We start from the raw sequence: 17,390 nt of genomic DNA on the forward strand, positions 1-17,390 counted from the left end.
GCTGTGGCAGTCAGTTGACACCACTGAGGGATCAAATTACAACTTGTGCTTGCATACAGATGAGGGGGAATTAGAAAGGCTAAACTCTCTAAACACCTACGGCTGCATGTCTCTCTGTTTTCCTGCTGTCATGTGCAAGAGTTCAGGGCCACTTTTGGGGGGCAGTGGCTATAAAAAAAAAGTACACTGTCCATACACTTTAAAATACTCAAAAAAGTCTGCTTACCAAAATGCATTTTGTGGTATGAGATCTGGATAAACTCAGAAAGGTTTGTATGAATCTATGATTTTATTTTAATCAACAATCATTTTCATTTGAAAATGCGGCCAGATTTTATTATGTACTGATCATTTCTTTCAATAAGTGACATCAAATTAATAAAATCACATAAAGTAGAATAACAAATTGCTGTTGTATTTCAAAGCCTAGTTTGGTACAGGTTTAGTTGGACAAATAATCATTATAATCTATTGCTCGGAAAGCATCAGGGTTGACCGAGTGAAGATTTGTAGATAATCTAATATGCTTTGTTTATAAAAGCTTTATTTTGTTGGAAACTGTATTCTCTCCACTTACCAAGAACCCCTCCACCATTAAAAAAAAAAAAAAGAGAAAAAAAAAATATTTATGAAATCTTCCATACACACCATTCATGTAAAAAATAGATTAATTTTAGAAAATTGAAAAGCTGGTCTTAGAGTAGAGCTCTGTATTTCAGTTCACAAAAGAAATGAACTCACGGAAATTGTAAAGGATTACACTGAAACACTATAAATTGTCTGCCTGGTTTTTAGCTACTACAGTATTTTGAAAACAAATGTTTTACGGTCTTGACATTTAGGGCCTTATGTGGAATATATTTTAGAATCTTATACTTTTCATCACAATAGTAAAACATGACCAGAATAAGGAAAAAAATCAGATCCTGCAAAGAGAGGATGCTCTTTCTATTCGTCTGAACATCCTTTTTTCCCAATTTGTGGGCTGTGCAGTAATGTTGGTACTCCACTGAAAAGAGCTTCTGGGCTTAGACAACATAATAAGTAAGTGGCTAAGGCACCATCTGGGGTGAGGACACTATAACCTTACACTTGCCCTAAAGCCTTGTATACATGCTAGATCAGAATGAAGCATGTGCAGGTTAGCCACTGCCCCCCCCTCATTGCATCGGAATGATGTGCTTGGCAGACCACCTCAACTGAGCACAGGCTGAGGGCACTGTTCTCCTACTCAACCTGCAATATCCATGCCTCTCTCCATCGTGAGTCTTGCCATTAGCCCTCCTGGCCCTATCTGTACAGCCTGATTGAGTCCCAATCTCTGCCAAGCAACAGTCCTCATACATGTGTGCAAGGCTTAACTTAATGTGATGTCTGATCCTTAAAATGTAATACGTGCATTCGCACAGTATATAAGAAGGGGCTGGGGTAGTACTCGGTATAGAAGAGGGAGAGTGGAAGTCAGGGTCAGGTTAATCAAGTCAGGTTGGGACAGTCCCATGCAATGCCTGAATACTGTCATCATGCACCAGTATACAGTGTAAAGGAAAGGACTTTACTTGCCTCCATTTTTTTTTTGTTTTTGAGAAAAAAGTGAAGGTCATGTGCATTTATGTGTTATAAGGCCTGGCCCAAGACTGTCAAGTGTCAACTACCTCATCCCTGTTCAAGTAAAAAAATGTAGTTTGAGTATTATGTAATCATCAAGAGAGGAGAGGCACCACATCCTTCAAAACCTTTATTTCAGCTTCGGTGTACACAGTGGAAATCAAGTGGGGGTGATGGAAATGTTTCGCAAGTATGTCTTGCTTCATCAGAGGCAAATGGTAACAATGAGCAAATCTAAATGCGGACTTAAATGCTTGAGCCGTCACATTTACCATAGCCACGTCGCTCAGTGTGGTCCAAGGCGCTGCCTGAGGCGACTTTCGTTTTTCTTTTTTTCTCTCCCTCCTACTACAAATGTCATGTGAGCCATTCAGTCTCCCCGCCCCAAGTGCCCACATAACCAAGTTTGAATTTGCTTTTGAATATTAATTGCGGAGTATTTGTTCGGATTAGTGTTGTGTTAGTGCCCTTTTAAAAAAGGCTAAGAGTCCTAAGTTGTGCTCCAAATGAGGTACAATGCATACAAGGTCTGCTTGCAGCGTTATGTATGATGCACACTTAGGCTACTTACACACCAAGACGTTGCGTTTTAGGGGACGTTATGGTCGCATAACGTGCCCCTAACTCAACGCATGGTGGTGTTGAAGTTGGATGTGAGATTGAGCTGCGTTATGCAGCTCTCAAAGCAGCCGCTCCAGGTTAGTGATAGGAAGTCCGGATCTTTTTAAGGATATGGATCATTTGAATCGCATCATTGAAAAGATCCGGATCTTTGAAGCGAATGATTTGAATAATTTTACTAGGGAAGCAGACTGGCGGTGAAATGACTAGCAGGACAGGACTTTCCCTGCACTGTACATTCTGTATGTTCCTGTTTCTTCCAGACAGACATCCTGTGAACCGAATCTTTCATTGTGATGATCCGGATGATTCGACTCACAAAAAATATCCGGATCAAATGAACGATTCGTTCATGATCCGGACAACACTACAGTCCCACCAATAGTCTCTGCAGTGCAGTGAACATTAATTAGCCATGTGGCTGGCTTTGGAGGAGGAGGGGAGACCTCCTCCTCCAACATTACTGAGCATGTGCAAACAGTCTAATGTGGCTTAGCCCAGTATAACGTACATCATGCAGCACTTTGTTTTTAACGTGCTGTGTTACAATGTAACGCAACGTGTTACTGTGAACAGCAACATTGATTTTACAGTGCTGTGAGTTAGGCTGCGTTACTGGCTGCTGTAACGTGGGACTTTAACGTCCCACTGTGAAACCAGCCTTAGGGTAGGAGTTGGTCAGTGGGAAACACTGAGTCAGCTGACCTCATTAAATGACTATAGACTTTTGTGAAATAGGACGTCCTGTTTTAGAATTACATTAATGTCACTTTTATTGCTGTCTGTGAAAGAAAAACAATTGTGCAATGTGCATATGAATTTCAGTGTGCAAAGGCATAATAGGAGTCCACCTTACCTTTGCTTCTCCTCTAACTCCAAAAGCTTTTGCACTTCACTCTTGGACGTTGCTTCATTGCTTTTTATAGACTATGGAGGTAAAAGAGATTATTTGTTATTTCTTTAGAAAGTGGAGAAAATTAATATAAAAGAAAAACAAAATGCAATCCAATAAATGAATAAATGAATGAGTGATTTAAAGGACAACTATCAAAGGGTAGCAGGAAAAAAAGGCAGCGGCTGAGGGTGGATGAAAAGGCACCGCCATACACTCTAATGCAATTATCTTTAATACGGTGAAAAATGCAGAAAAAAGTATGCCGTAATAAATATCGTTAACTAGATTAGAACAATAAAGTTTTTGAAGCATGTTATTGTTTTAGAAGCTTGCAATATTATAGTTTTTATCATTATTTTGTTTAAATGTACAGATTTTACCTTATCAAAGATATTATCTTTTCTATGAGTAAAAGGGTGTTTCTGCAGAGGGAGTGGTTAGGGTAAGGCACCACCAGGGGGAGTGGTTAAGGGTAGGCACCACCTGGTTGGCAGTTATTTTTAGGCAATACTGGGGGGTTGTTAGGGTTAGGCACCACAGGGGGGTGGGGGGTTAGGGTTAGACATCACCAGGGGAGTGTTTATTTTTAGGCACCACCAGGAGAGGGTTCTGTGTGAGAGTAGGGTTAGGTTAAGCTGCATTGTTGAATTATGTGATGATTGGTACATTAATATCTTTTCGTTAGTATTTGACGTCAGTTTTTACAACGATATTTATCGGTAACCAAGTTTGACAACAATGTTTATCGTTATCAGATTTCATTAACCACTGGCACCATTTCGTTATCCATTCGGGCCTTTCCTTTACGGCGCCCTTTTTTCATGCATGACAATAAAGCTACTCATGAAGAAAATCCATACTGGGATTGATAATGTCGATAATTAAGATCTAATTGTATTATATCAAAAAGTAAGAGACCGAGAAGAAATAAAAAATGGCTTGTGTACAATGTAATCAATGGATTGCTGGCATTACAGAGGAGAGGCATATCATAAAGACTTGTATATCAAACAGAAGCTGATCTGCTCACCAAACCCCCAGATAGGTACACATGTACCAAGTTGCATACAACAAAGGCAGTCCGCATCAATCCAACCATGGAAGAAAAGGATCCACACCCAATGGCAACGCTGACTCGGAGAATGATTTCAAAATATGCCCATATAAGAGCAAGAAGCCCTAACATGTTTCTTACCAAACAGTTCTTCATCGTAGGGCAGGCAAATGCCCTGTGATGCTCTTATATGTGCATTTGAGTGTGGAACCATTTCTTCTATGCAGAAAGACATAGTTACTTACTGATAACATCTTTTCTGGTAATTGGAAGGACAGCACCCTAAAAGAGATGTCCTAATCCACACCCACTAGACAGGACCTACATGAATACATTTGAATATGAAACAGCAGGAGAGTACATAAACATAGGACATACTTACTCATTCAGTATAATAAAAGGCACATTATGATGCTTCAAATAAATGTTAATAGAGGGAATATGTGGGTGCTGTCCTTCCAATTACTGGAAAGGACATTATCAAGAAGTAACTATGCGTTTCCCTGTACATTGTCCGAACAGCACCCTGACAGGATTAAAAAAATGTATAGATCAGCATTAGGGAGGGATAACAGCTTCTAAAACTCTTCTCCCAAGGGCTAAATCTAAACCAGCCGCCATGTCCAATTTGTAGTGTTTGGTGAATCAGAATCAAAATCTTTATTATCGCCAAGCACGACTGGGTCGTGCCTGGAATTGGTCTTGGCACGTACAGGGTACTGATACAGGATATAGATACAGATACAGGACAGGTCAAGCAGTCAGAAACATAGTTACAACACAAAAAATACAAAAATTCACAAAAAAATTCAGCTTGAGCTAGGGCGCCGTCTATCCACGAGTAGAGTGCCTCGGTGTTACCTCCATTCCAACATGGAGGTAACACTATCCTAGATCAGAGAATTTTGTACACAGACGTTTGTGTAGACTCCATGCCTTTGCATACATTTTCCTTGTCACTGGTTTCCTTCCTGAAAGCAGAGATCTGTCAAGGTCATCATAAAACTCTCTGAGAAGTTTCCATTCAGGCTCCATGCCACTAAATGCAGCTTCTTACGCTGTGGGTGCAGATATGGACCCTGTGAAGATCTGATCTCATCGGAAGACTAATGTTCTGTTTTAGTTAAACTTTTCAGTAATGAAAACTAGGGTCTCTTTGGCCAATAAGGTGTCATGGCCTTTACCTTGCCCTGTACAACCTTGCTTAATATTCTGGGAAGCAGATTTGTTGGTGGAAAGTAGTGTTGGGCGAACAGTGTTCGCCACTGTTCGGGTTCTGCAGAACATCACCCTGTTCGGGTGATGTTCGGGTTCGGCCGAACACCTGATGGTGTTCGGCCAAACTGTTCGGCCATATGGCCGAACTAAGAGCGCATGGCCGAACGTTACCCGAACGTTCGGCTAGCGCTGTGATTGGCCGAACGGGTCACGTGTAGTGTTGGGCGAACATCTAGATGTTCGGGTTCAGGCCGAACATGACCTAACTCCGAACATAATGGAAGTCAATGGGGACCCGAACTTTCGTGCTTTGTAAAGCCTCCTTATATGCTACATACCCCAAATTTACAGGGTATGTGCACCTTGGGAGTGGGTACAAGAGGAAATTTTTTTTTAGCAAAAAGAGCTTATAGTTTTTGAGAAAATCGATTTTAAAGTTTCAAAGGGAAAACTGTCTTTTAAATGCGGGAAATGTCTGTTTTCTTTGCACAGGTAACATGCTTTTTGTCGGCATGCAGTCATAAATGTAATACATATAAGAGGTTCCAGGAAAAGGGACCGGTAACGCTAACCCAGCAGCAGCACACGGGATGGAACAGGAGGAGGGTGGCGCAGGAGAAGGCCACGCTTTGAGACACAACAACCCAGGCCTTGCATGAGGACAAGAAGCGTGCGGATAGCAATTTGCATTTTGTCGCCATGCAGTCATAAATGTAATACAGATGAGAGGTTCAATAAACAGGGACCGGAAACGCTAACCCATCACAGATGTTCATTGTTCATGTTACTTGGTTGGGGTCCGGGAGTGTTGCGTAGTCGTTTCCAATCCAGGATTGATTCATTTTAATTTGAGTCAGACGGTCTGCATTTTCTGTGGAGAGGCGGATACGCCGCCGATCTGTGACGATGCCTCCGGCAGCACTGAAACAGCGTTCTGACATAACGCTGGCTGCCGGGCAAGCCAGCACCTCTATTGCGTACATTGCCAGTTTGTGCCAGGTGTCTAGCTTCGATACCCAATAGTTGAAGGGTGCAGATGGATTGTTCAACACAGCTACGCCATCTGACACGTAGTCCTTGACCATCTTCTCCAGGCGATCGGTGTTGGAGGTGGATCTGCACGCTTGCTGTTCTGTGTGCTGCTGCATGGGTGTCAGAAAATTTTCCCACTCCAAGGACACTGCCGATACCATTCCCTTTTGGGCACTAGCTGCGGCTTGTGTTGTTTGCTGCCCTCCTGGTCGTCCTGGGTTTGCGGAAGTCAGTCTGTCGGCGTACAACTGGCTAGAGGAGGGGGAGGATGTCAATCTCCTCTCTAAAGTCTCCACAAGGGCCTGCTGGTATTCTTCCATTTTGACCTGTCTGGCTCTTTCTTCAAGCAGTTTTGGAACATTGTGTTTGTACCGTGGATCCAGAAGGGTATAAACCCAGTAATTGGTGTTGTCCAGAATGCGCACAATGCGTGGGTCGCGTTCAATGCAGTCCTAGGCCGAAGAGGTCATAGCCTAGGGTCACAAAACCTGTTTATTTGGGCAATTTCAATGGTGGCGAGTCTGACGTACATAAATCGCAGCAATGGCCGTTAGCAACGTCTGAATCTCACGAAATGTCTCATGCAGGTAGAAGACATATTGTTAGACTTGGGCTCCAAAGATGGGTTCCCTACATCTCTGCAAACCAGAGTTACAGGGGTCCAAAATTGGTAAAATCCCCCATAGGATTTCATTGCCTCCATATTTCACTTTCCAAAATCTCACATCTTTTCAAAGGGCAATGGCTCAGCAGTACCAAATTTTCTAGCATTGTAGGGACCCTTAGGGGGAACAGGACTGGTGAGTTTCGGGCCCCTAGGCCGAAGAGGTCATAGCCTAGGGTCACAAAAACCTGTTTATTTGGGCTATTTCAATGGTAGTGATGGTGACGTAGATAAATCGCAGCAATGGCCGTTAGCAACGTCTGAATCTCACGAAATGTCTCCTGCAGGTAGAAGACATATTGTTAGACTTGGATTCCAAAGATGGGGTCCCTACATCTCTGCAAACCAGAGTTACAGGGGTCCAAAATTGGTAAAATCCCCCATAGGATTTCATTGCCTCCCTATTTCACTTTCCAAAATCTCACATCTTTTCAAAGGGCAATGGCTCAGCAGTACCAAATTTTCTAGCATTGTAGGGACCCTTAGGGGGATCATGACTGGTGAGTTTTGCCACTGCTGAGCCATTGCCCTTTGAAATGGTGTGAGATTTTGGAACGGTAAATAGGAGGCCCAATAAAAGCCTATGGGGGATTATACCAATTTTGGACCCCTGTAACTCTGGTTTGCAGAGATGTAGGGACCCCATCTTTGGAATCCAAGTCTAACAATATGTCTTCTACCTGCATGAGACATTTCGTGAGATTCAGACGTTGCTAACGGCCATGGCTGAGATTTATGTACGCCACCATCACTACCATTGAAATAGCCCAAATAAACAGGTTTTTGTGACCCTAGGCTATGACCTCTTCGGCCTAGGGGCCCGAAACTCACCAGTCATGTTCCCCCTAAGGGTCCCTACAATGCTAGAAAATTTGGTACTGCTGAGCCATTGCCCTTTGAAAAGATGTGAGATTTTGGAAAGTGAAATAGGGAGGCAATGAAATCCTATGGGGGATTTTACCAATTTTGGACCCCTGTAACTCTGGTTTGCAGAGATGTAGGGACCCCATCTTTGGAATCCAAGTCTAAAAATATGTCTTCTACCTGCATGAGACATTTCGTGAGATTCAGACGTTGCTAACGGCCATGGCTGAGATTTATGTACGCCACCATCACTACCATTGAAATAGCCCAAATAAACAGGTTTTTTTGACCCTAGGCTATGACCTCTTTGGCCTAGGGGCCCGAAACTCACCAGTCATGTTCCCCCTAAGGGTCCCTACAATGCTAGAAAATTTGGTACTGCTGAGTAATTGCCCTTTGAAAAGATGTGAGATTTTGGAACTGTAAATAGGAGGCCCAATGAAAGCCTAAGGGGGATTTTACCAAATTTGGAGCCCTGTAACTCTGGTTTGCAGAGATGTAGGGAACCCATCTTTGAAGCCCAAGTCTAACAATATGTCTTCTACCTGCATGAGACATTTTGTGAGATTCAGACGTTGCTAACGGCCATTGCTGCGATTTATGTACGTCAGACTCGCCACCATTGAAATTGCCCAAATAAACAGGTTTTGTGACCCTAGGCTATGACCTCTTCGGCCTAGGACTGCATTGAACGCGACCCACGCATTGTGCACATTCTGGACAACACCAATTACTGGGTTTATACCCTTCTGGATCCACGGTACAAACACAATGTACCAAAACTGCTTGAAGAAAGAGCCAGACAGGTCAAAATGGAAGAATACCAGCAGGCCCTTGTGGAGACTTTAGAGAGGAGATTGACATCCTCCCCCTCCTCTAGCCAGTTGTACGCCGACAGACTGACTTCCGCAAACCCAGGACGACCAGGAGGGCAGCAAACAATACAAGCCGCAGCTAGTGCCCAAAAGGGAATGGTATCGGCAGTGTCCTTGGAGTGGGAAAATTTTCTGACACCCATGCAGCAGCACACAGAACAGCAAGCGTGCAGATCCACCTCCAACACCGATCGCCTGGAGAAGATGGTCAAGGACTACGTGTCAGATGGCGTAGCTGTGTTGAACAATCCATCTGCACCCTTCAACTATTGGGTATCGAAGCTAGACACCTGGCACAAACTGGCAATGTACGCAATAGAGGTGCTGGCTTGCCCGGCAGCCAGCGTTATGTCAGAACGCTGTTTCAGTGCTGCCGGAGGCATCGTCACAGATCGGCGGCGTATCCGCCTCTCCACAGAAAATGCAGACCGTCTGACTCAAATTAAAATGAATCAATCCTGGATTGGAAACGACTACGCAACACTCCCGGACCCCAACCAAGTAACATGAACAATGAACATCTGTGATGGGTTAGCGTTTCCGGTCCCTGTTTATTGAACCTCTCATCTGTATTACATTTATGACTGCATGGCGACAAAATGCAAATTGCTATCCGCACGCTTCTTGTCCTCATGCAAGGCCTGGGTTGTTGTGTCTCAAAGCGTGGCCTTCTCCTCCTGCGCCACCCTCCTCCTGTTCCATCACGTGTGCTGCTGCTGGGTTAGCATTACCGGTCCCTTTTCCTGGAACCTCTTATATGTATTACATTTATGACTGCATGCCGACAAAAAGCATATTACCTGTGCAAAGAAAACAGACATTTCCCGCATTTAAAAAACAGTTTTCCCTTTGAAACTTTAAAATCGATTTTCTCAAAAACTATAAGCTCTTTTTGCTAAAAAATTTTTCCTCTTGTACCCACTCCCAAGGTGCACATACCCTGTAAATTTGGGGTATGTAGCATGTAAGGAGGCTTTACAAAGCACAAAAGTTCGGGTCCCCATTGACTTCCATTATGTTCGGAGTTCGGGTCGAACACCCGAACATCGCGGCCATGTTCGGCCTGTTCGGCCCGAACCCGAACATCTAGATGTTCGCCCAACACTAGTGGAAAGGCATAAACAAGCTGACCTGACTAAGGGATTGAAAAGGCATCCACTGTCCTCAGAGCATCCTGCATGCACAGGGAGCAAAGCCTCTGAGACTTTTTGTTGAACCTGATGGCAAACAGATCTATGTGTGTATTGCCAGATCTCAATACAATCTCCCAGAAAACTTTCTGTTGAAGCTACCACTTGACATGTTTGAGAGTAGTCCTGCTCAGAAAATTAGCTAGTTGATTTACCGATCCTTTCAGATGAAGATAGAAGATTCTCCTATTCCCATGTTAGAATTAGCTGCGTCTGTTTTCACTGAGCTGGGCTCCTTATTCATCCCTTGCTAGTTAATGTATGTGACCACTGAACTGTTGTCTGATCCCCACATGCGTGAGAGCTAGAGCATAGGAGAAGAGCATAGGAGCAATTGCTTCCAATTCTCTGCTGTTGAAGGACCTGGAAGTTAGAGTTGATCACAGACCCCCTGGGTTGAAATGGGGCCAAAGCACTCACATCTGTTGTCGCTATGCTTTGAGTTGGAATGGACCTTCGGCACCTGGCTGACAAAGCAAGAGGATTTTCCCTTCAGACCAATGACCTCTTTATAGAGAGAGGTATCCATGTTTTTTTTTTGTTTCAGGGAAGATTTGCACCTTTTCCATTGCCCCAATATCCATAACTGTAGCAACCTTGAATAAACATGGCAGAGATATCCCAGCAAAGTCATGCCCTTTCTGATGAATTGAGATAAATTGGGCAGTCTGAAAAGAAGAATAGATATTACCATTTGTTCTTTTTGAGTGAGGCAAAAATACCCTCTCACTAGATGTATCAATGTCTATCCCTAAAAACTGGTAAAATCTTCCCTTTCTCTGTGTAAAGCTAAGCAGTTTATCAACTAGCCTGATAATTGTTAAAAATCAATGGTAACTTTACTTGAAAATGGACAGTGTCTACTGATGGATCTTTCCAGGTGATCTCTTTATTGTGGGGTCCAAGTCTCAATATTGCCTACACCTCTGACATTATTTTAGTAAATAACCAAGGAGCAGATGATAATCCAAAGGGAAATGAAGTAAGTTAAAAATGATTTAACTCCCCCTTGAACTGCAATAGCAAATCTCAGAAACCTATGCAAATGTAGGTGAATGGGAAGGTGCAGATATGCCTTCTTTAAGTCCAGTGACACCAGGAAGGAGTCCTACTGTAATAGATTTGTCACTATCCTTAGATTGTCCATTCTGAACTTCCTGTACAAAACAAACTTGTTTAAATTCTTGAGGTTAAAGGATAAACCTGAATTATCCTTGATGTTTTTACTAGGAAGAAAGACCAGAGAGAATAAAAACCCTCTGCTCTCTGTCATGAAGGCATTTCTCTGATTACGTTCGCCCATGAGTGACATTTTTGACTGTTAGGGCCGCTTTCTTTTGGGGTGGGTGTTTCAAAGAAACTCTGGGGGAAGTGAAATACAAATTCTAGTTGATAACCTGCTATGATGTTTCTTACCTATCTGTTCTGAAACTCTCTGCCCATTTTCCAGAAAATTACCCACTCTTCCACCCACTAGAAGAATGGCGTCATTTCTGCCTCATCATTGGATTGTTATTGGGATGGAGGATAAAATTGGATCTACCTTCCTAATTCTTGTTGGCTGTCCATCCTTTCTGTGTGTTAAAGTCTATACTGGTTGATTGCTTACCCAGACCACGAAAGGAACATTTTTGATATCAGAGGAACAGTCTAATGTTTCATTTAACTTGGAATTGAATAAAAAAAGACACATGTGGCATACCACATAGTCTTGTTTTGAAGAGAAATCACCATCCCACTTCTTCAGCCACATACCACGTCTAGCTGAGTTGACCAGAGCTGAAGATCAGGTGACCAACAGGACAGAATCTTCTAGCGAATCCACTAAAAAAACAAAAGCTTTGGGGCTGGACCTCAGAACTTCTGAACTGACTGAAGAGTATATCTCCTGGCTAGCACATTAGGCCAGAATACCCTTTCCTCTGGATTTTTTTCACTCATTCTCAATCAGTTTCTAAGATATTGTGCTTAGGGAAGAAAGATTTTTTTTTTCTAAACCTTCATACATTGTGTCCATGGAAGCTAAGACTTTTTTATTCCCATGGTAATATACATTTCTGCTAATAATCCTTCTAGATTGTCAACAGAAAAGCAAATCTCAAAGTTTTAGTGTCTTTTTCTTCCTCTCTTGAAAAAAAAAAAAATCAACCTTCACGGATATGTCCAGCTCACCCCTCTGAATGATCTGAATCATATTTTTCTATCCTTTTTTTTTCCACGGATTTACGGATATCTCTTGGGATACCGGATCTTGCAACGGAGCTTTCACACTAACATCTATAACAAGTGATTGAACTGACAGTTTGTCACACAAACTGTGGCGGCAGGAACATTACTAGATACCGTAGCAGATGTCTGTGCATCTGTGGTTGCAGAAGATGTCGTACAAGAGTCCTTAAATGACAAAGTGGACATCATTTCAGATCTCATTAATCCTATTAATTCCTCAACCAAACTTGGCCTGTTTATGACTAACACACTGATTTGAGGGTATTCTATTTTAGCATAAAGCACATTTCTTAGTGTTAGATTTCTGGGCATATTTCCCTACAGAACCCTCGTTGCTTTGTTCTTTAACCTTTCCTTTTGCTTTCTCTTTTTCTTCCTTCTGGCCTTTGGGCTGCACAGAAAAAAATGAAAATATACACCTCAGTATCAGTACATAAAACAGACCAATTCATCCTGTGAAAATACACCTCGCCAGAAGGGAAGCAGAACCTGGTTCCACAGCCTGTGGGGAAGGTCCCACAGCCTGCTGCATAGTCAGTCCTCACACTGGTCACACAGGACTGACCCAGCTGGATTATGTACCTGTGCCCTACTTCTTGTTCATCTAATCCAGCCCCTTCTCACCTTCTAGGGTGGATGCTTAAACATACTACAGAAAAAACTTCACAGAAATCACCACATATATTCAAACACAAATGGCTTCAGCTCATACCGTTTTAATTTTCTGTGTCGTTGCTCGGCCTAGGGTCAGCTTCTCATCACCGCTAGTACCACCATGCTTCCTATTTCCAGTAGTGATGTAAGAAGTGAGGTCAGTTGACCTCAGCAAACCTAGAACATACCTCCTTGGTAGGAAAAGAGATTACTTCAGGGAACCATCGCCAGGGATCGACCAAGTGGATACAAATATATAGATCCCATAGCATAATATTGTAAAAACCATAAAGCAATTTTTTAAAGATATTGCAGTCACAATTTGAAGGATGTTGTGTACAGGCCAAGTTTTACAGCTGGCTCTCCCCCATGTATGTTGCAGACAGACACGCTGCTCCAAGCACACATTTTCAGAGTCTTTCCCTGCACCCACCATGGTTCCACCCAGAGGCACAGCAATAGGAGGGGGGGGGGGCAGAGGTTGCGACTGCATCGGGGCCCTCGGGCCAAAGGGGTCCCGAGGGGCCCAGCCTCAACCACAGTATTAGCTGTTTATTGGTCCTGTGCTGGTAATAATCACTTCTATAGATGCTTTGAATAGTTTTTTTTGCTGCAGGTCTATTGTATTCTGTTGCAGCCAGAGAAATACATGCTTCTATTAGATTAGCCAGTCACATTGTTTTCCATACACCAGGCACTCATGGTACAAACTTGTCCACTCCCCCAACATGAACACATGATGTAGGGTCCCTGTTCCAGGTGCTGAAATTGGGATTTAGTGCACCTGTGGTCCTGTTTGAAATCCTGGGACAAGTGCTTGCATGGTGTGTGACCTGTGACAGCTACTGGACCAAGTCTGGCATTATGATCCAACCACCACTGCAAGCAGACAGAAACACGCTGTCATGAAATCAAGGTCTGATATATTGGAGCAGCTGACAAAAAGCAAGACTCATCCTGTTAAAAAGGGTGCCTGCTATTTTAGGAGATGGGTGTCAAGATTAGGGTGGTTAAGGTTAGGCACCCACCATGAAGGAGGGTTAAGGTTAGGCACCATGGGAGGGGGGGGGAGGTTAGATGCCACCAGGGAAAGGGGGTCTGTGTAAGAGTAGGGAGAGGTTATGTCATAGTAAAATATCAAATGTGTAAATATTACCAGTATTATACTATATGAAGTAGTAGAATATCAGTAAATTTACCAGTATACTACTACCGGCTATTTCCTGTCACCTTTTCAATGGACACCTTTTGTCAAATGTACTCTGATATATAGCAAAAGTCAGAGTTCCCCTTTTAGCAACAAATAACTAGGACATTAACCACTTCCCGACCGCCGTATGTACAATTGGCGGCCGGGAAGTGCACCCCGCAAGGACCGCCGTATTGACAAATGGCGGCGGTCCTTGTAGGGGCATGGGCGGAGCGATCGCGTCATCCGTGACGCGATCCTCCGCCTCCGCCTGGCGCCGCTCACCCGCCGCAACATCCCGCCGGCCATACGGAAGCGCCGGCGGGATGTTAACCCGACGATCGCCGCATACAAAGTGTATAATACACTTTGTAATGTTTACAAAGTGTATTATACAGGCTGCCTCCTGCCCTGGTGGTCCCAGTGTCCGAGGGACCACCAGGGCAGGCTGCAGCCACCCTAGTCTGCACCCAAGCACACTGATTTCCCCCCCCCCCCTGCCCCCTGATCGCCCACAGCACCCATCAGACCCCCCCTGCCCACCCCCCAGACCCCTGTTTGCACCCAATCACCCCCCTAATCACTTATCAATCACTCCCTGTCACTATCTGTCAACGCTATTTTTTTTTATCCCCCCCCCTGCCCCCTGCTCCCTCCTGATCACCCCCCCACCCCTCAGATTCTCCCCAGACCCCCCCCCCCCCAGAGCCCCCCCCCCCCCATGTACTGTATGCATCTATCCCCCCTGATCACCTGTCAATCACCTGTCAATCACCTGTCAATCGCCTGTCAATCACCCATCAATCACCCCCTGTCACTGCCACCCATCAATCAGCCCCTAACCTGCCCCTTGCGGGCAATCTGATCACCCCCCACACCAATAGATCGCCCGCAGATCCGACATCAGATCACCTCCCAAATCCATTGTTTACATCTATACTCTCCTCTAAACACCCACTAATTACCCATCAATCACCCATCAATCACCCCCTATCACCACCTGTCACTTTTACCTATCAGATCAGACCCTAATCTGCCCTTTGCGGGCACCCAATCACCCGCCCACACGCTCAGATTGCCTTCTGACCCCCCCTTATCAATTCACCAGTGCATTAATTACATCTGTTCTTCCCAGTAATAACCCACTGATCACCTGTCAATCACCTGCCAATCACCTATCACCCATCAATCACCCCCTGTCACCCCCTGTCACTGCCACCCATCAATCAGCCCCTAACCTGCCCCTTGCGGGCAATCTGATCACCCACCCACACCATTAGATTGCCCGCAAACCCGCTGTCAGATTACCTCCCAAATGTATTGTTTACATCGGTTATCTTCTCTAAACACCCACTAATTACCCATCAATCACCCCCTATCACCACCTGTCACTGTTACCTATCAGATCAGACCCTAATCTGCCCCTTGTGGGCACCCAATCACCCGCCCACACGCTCAGATTGCCCTCAGACCCCCCCCCCCCCCTTATCAATTCGCCAGTGCATTAATTACATCTGTCCTTCCCTGTAATAACCCACTGATCCCCTTTTCAATCACCTGTCAATCACCTGTCAATCACCCATCAATCACCCCCTGTCACTGCCACCCATCAATCAGCCCCTAACCTGCCCCTTGCGGGCAATCTGATCACCCACCCACACCAATAGATCGCCCGCAGATCCGACATAAGATCACCACCCAAGCGCAGCGTTTACATCTATTCTCTCCTCTAAACACCCACTAATTACCCATCAATCACCCCCTATCACCACCTGTCACTGTTACCCATCAGATCAGACCCTAATCTGCCCCTTGCGGGCACCCAATCACCCGCCTACACGCTCAGATTGCCCTCAGACCCACCCTTATGAATTCGCCAGGGCATTATTTACATCTGTCCTTCCCTGTAATAACCCACTGATTACCTGTCAATCACCTGTCAATCACCCATCAATCACCCCCTGTCACTGCCACCCATCAATCACCCCCTGTCACTGCCACCCATCAATCAGCCCCTAACCTGCCCCTTGCGGGCAAACTGATCACCCACCCACACCAATAGATCGCCCGCAGATCCGACATCAGATCACAACCCAAGCGCAGTGTTTCCATCTATTCTCTCCTCTAAACACCCACTAATTACCCATCAATCACCCCCTATCACCACCTGTCACTGTTACCCATCAGATCAGACCCTAATCTGCCCCTTGCGGGCACCCAATCACCCGCCTACACGCTCAGATTGCCCTCAGACCCCCCCTTATCAATTCGCCAGGGCAATATTTACATCTGTTCTCCCCTGTAATAACCCACTGATTACCTGTCAATCACCTATCAATCACCCATTAATCACCCCCTGTCACTGCCACCCATCAATCACCCCCTGTCACTGGCTGCCACCCATCAATCACCCGCTGTCACTGCCACCCATCAATCAGCCCCTAACCTGCCCCTTGCGGGCAATCTGATCACCCACCCACACCAATAGATCGCCCGCAGATCCGACGTCCGATCACCTCCCAAGTGCAGTGTTTACATCTGTTCTCTACCCTAAACACCCACTAATTACCCATCAATCACCCCCTGTCACTGCTACCTATCAGATTAGACCCCTATCTGCCCCTAGGGCACTCAATCACCCGCCCACACCCTCAGAATGCCCTCAGACCCCAGCCCTGATCACCTCGCCAGTGCATTGCTTGCATCTATTCCCCCCTCTAATCACACCTTGAGACACCCATCAATCACCTCCTGTCACCCCCTAGCACACCTACCCATCAGATCAGGCCCTAATTTGCCCCGTGTGGGCTCCTGATCACTCGGCCAAACCCTCAGATCCCCCTCAGACCCCCTTCCGATCACCTCCCCAGTGCATTGATTGCATCTATTTTCCCCTCTAACCACCCCCTGAGACATCCATCAATCACCTCCTGTCACCCCCCAAGCACTCCTATCCATCAGATCAGGCCCAATACAACCTGTCATCTAAAAGGCCACCCTGCTTATGACCGGTTCCACAAAATTCGCCCCCTCATAGACCACCTGTCATCAAAATTTGCAGATGCTTATACCCCTGAACAGTCATTTTGAGACACTTGGTTTACAGACTACTCACGGTTTTGGGCCCGTAAAATGCCAGGGCGGTATAGGAACCCCACAAGTGACCCCATTTTAGAAAAAAAGACACCCAAAGGTATTCTGTTAGGTGTATGACGAGTTCATAGAAGATTTTATCTTCTGTCAAAAGTTAGCGGAAATTGATTTTTATTGGTTTTTTTTCACAAAGTGTCATTTTCC

The 17,390-nt window shown here is 44.9% G+C and overlaps 1 protein-coding gene across 3 annotated transcripts in view; it reads right to left on the reverse strand.

Annotated features, from left to right (window-relative positions):
• Positions 1-17,390, reverse strand: part of LUZP2 (leucine zipper protein 2) — a 917,784-nt gene that overhangs the window by 417,898 nt on the left and 482,496 nt on the right. For all 3 annotated transcript variants that reach the window (XM_068259736.1, XM_068259737.1, XM_068259738.1), the window contains exon 3: positions 3,086-3,156. In XM_068259736.1, the coding sequence (XP_068115837.1) occupies positions 3,086-3,156 (71 nt within the window). The remainder of the gene's footprint in view (positions 1-3,085; positions 3,157-17,390) is intronic.

This window comes from Hyperolius riggenbachi, chromosome 11 (assembly GCF_040937935.1).
Source record: "Hyperolius riggenbachi isolate aHypRig1 chromosome 11, aHypRig1.pri, whole genome shotgun sequence".
NCBI lineage: Eukaryota > Metazoa > Chordata > Amphibia > Anura > Hyperoliidae > Hyperolius > Hyperolius riggenbachi.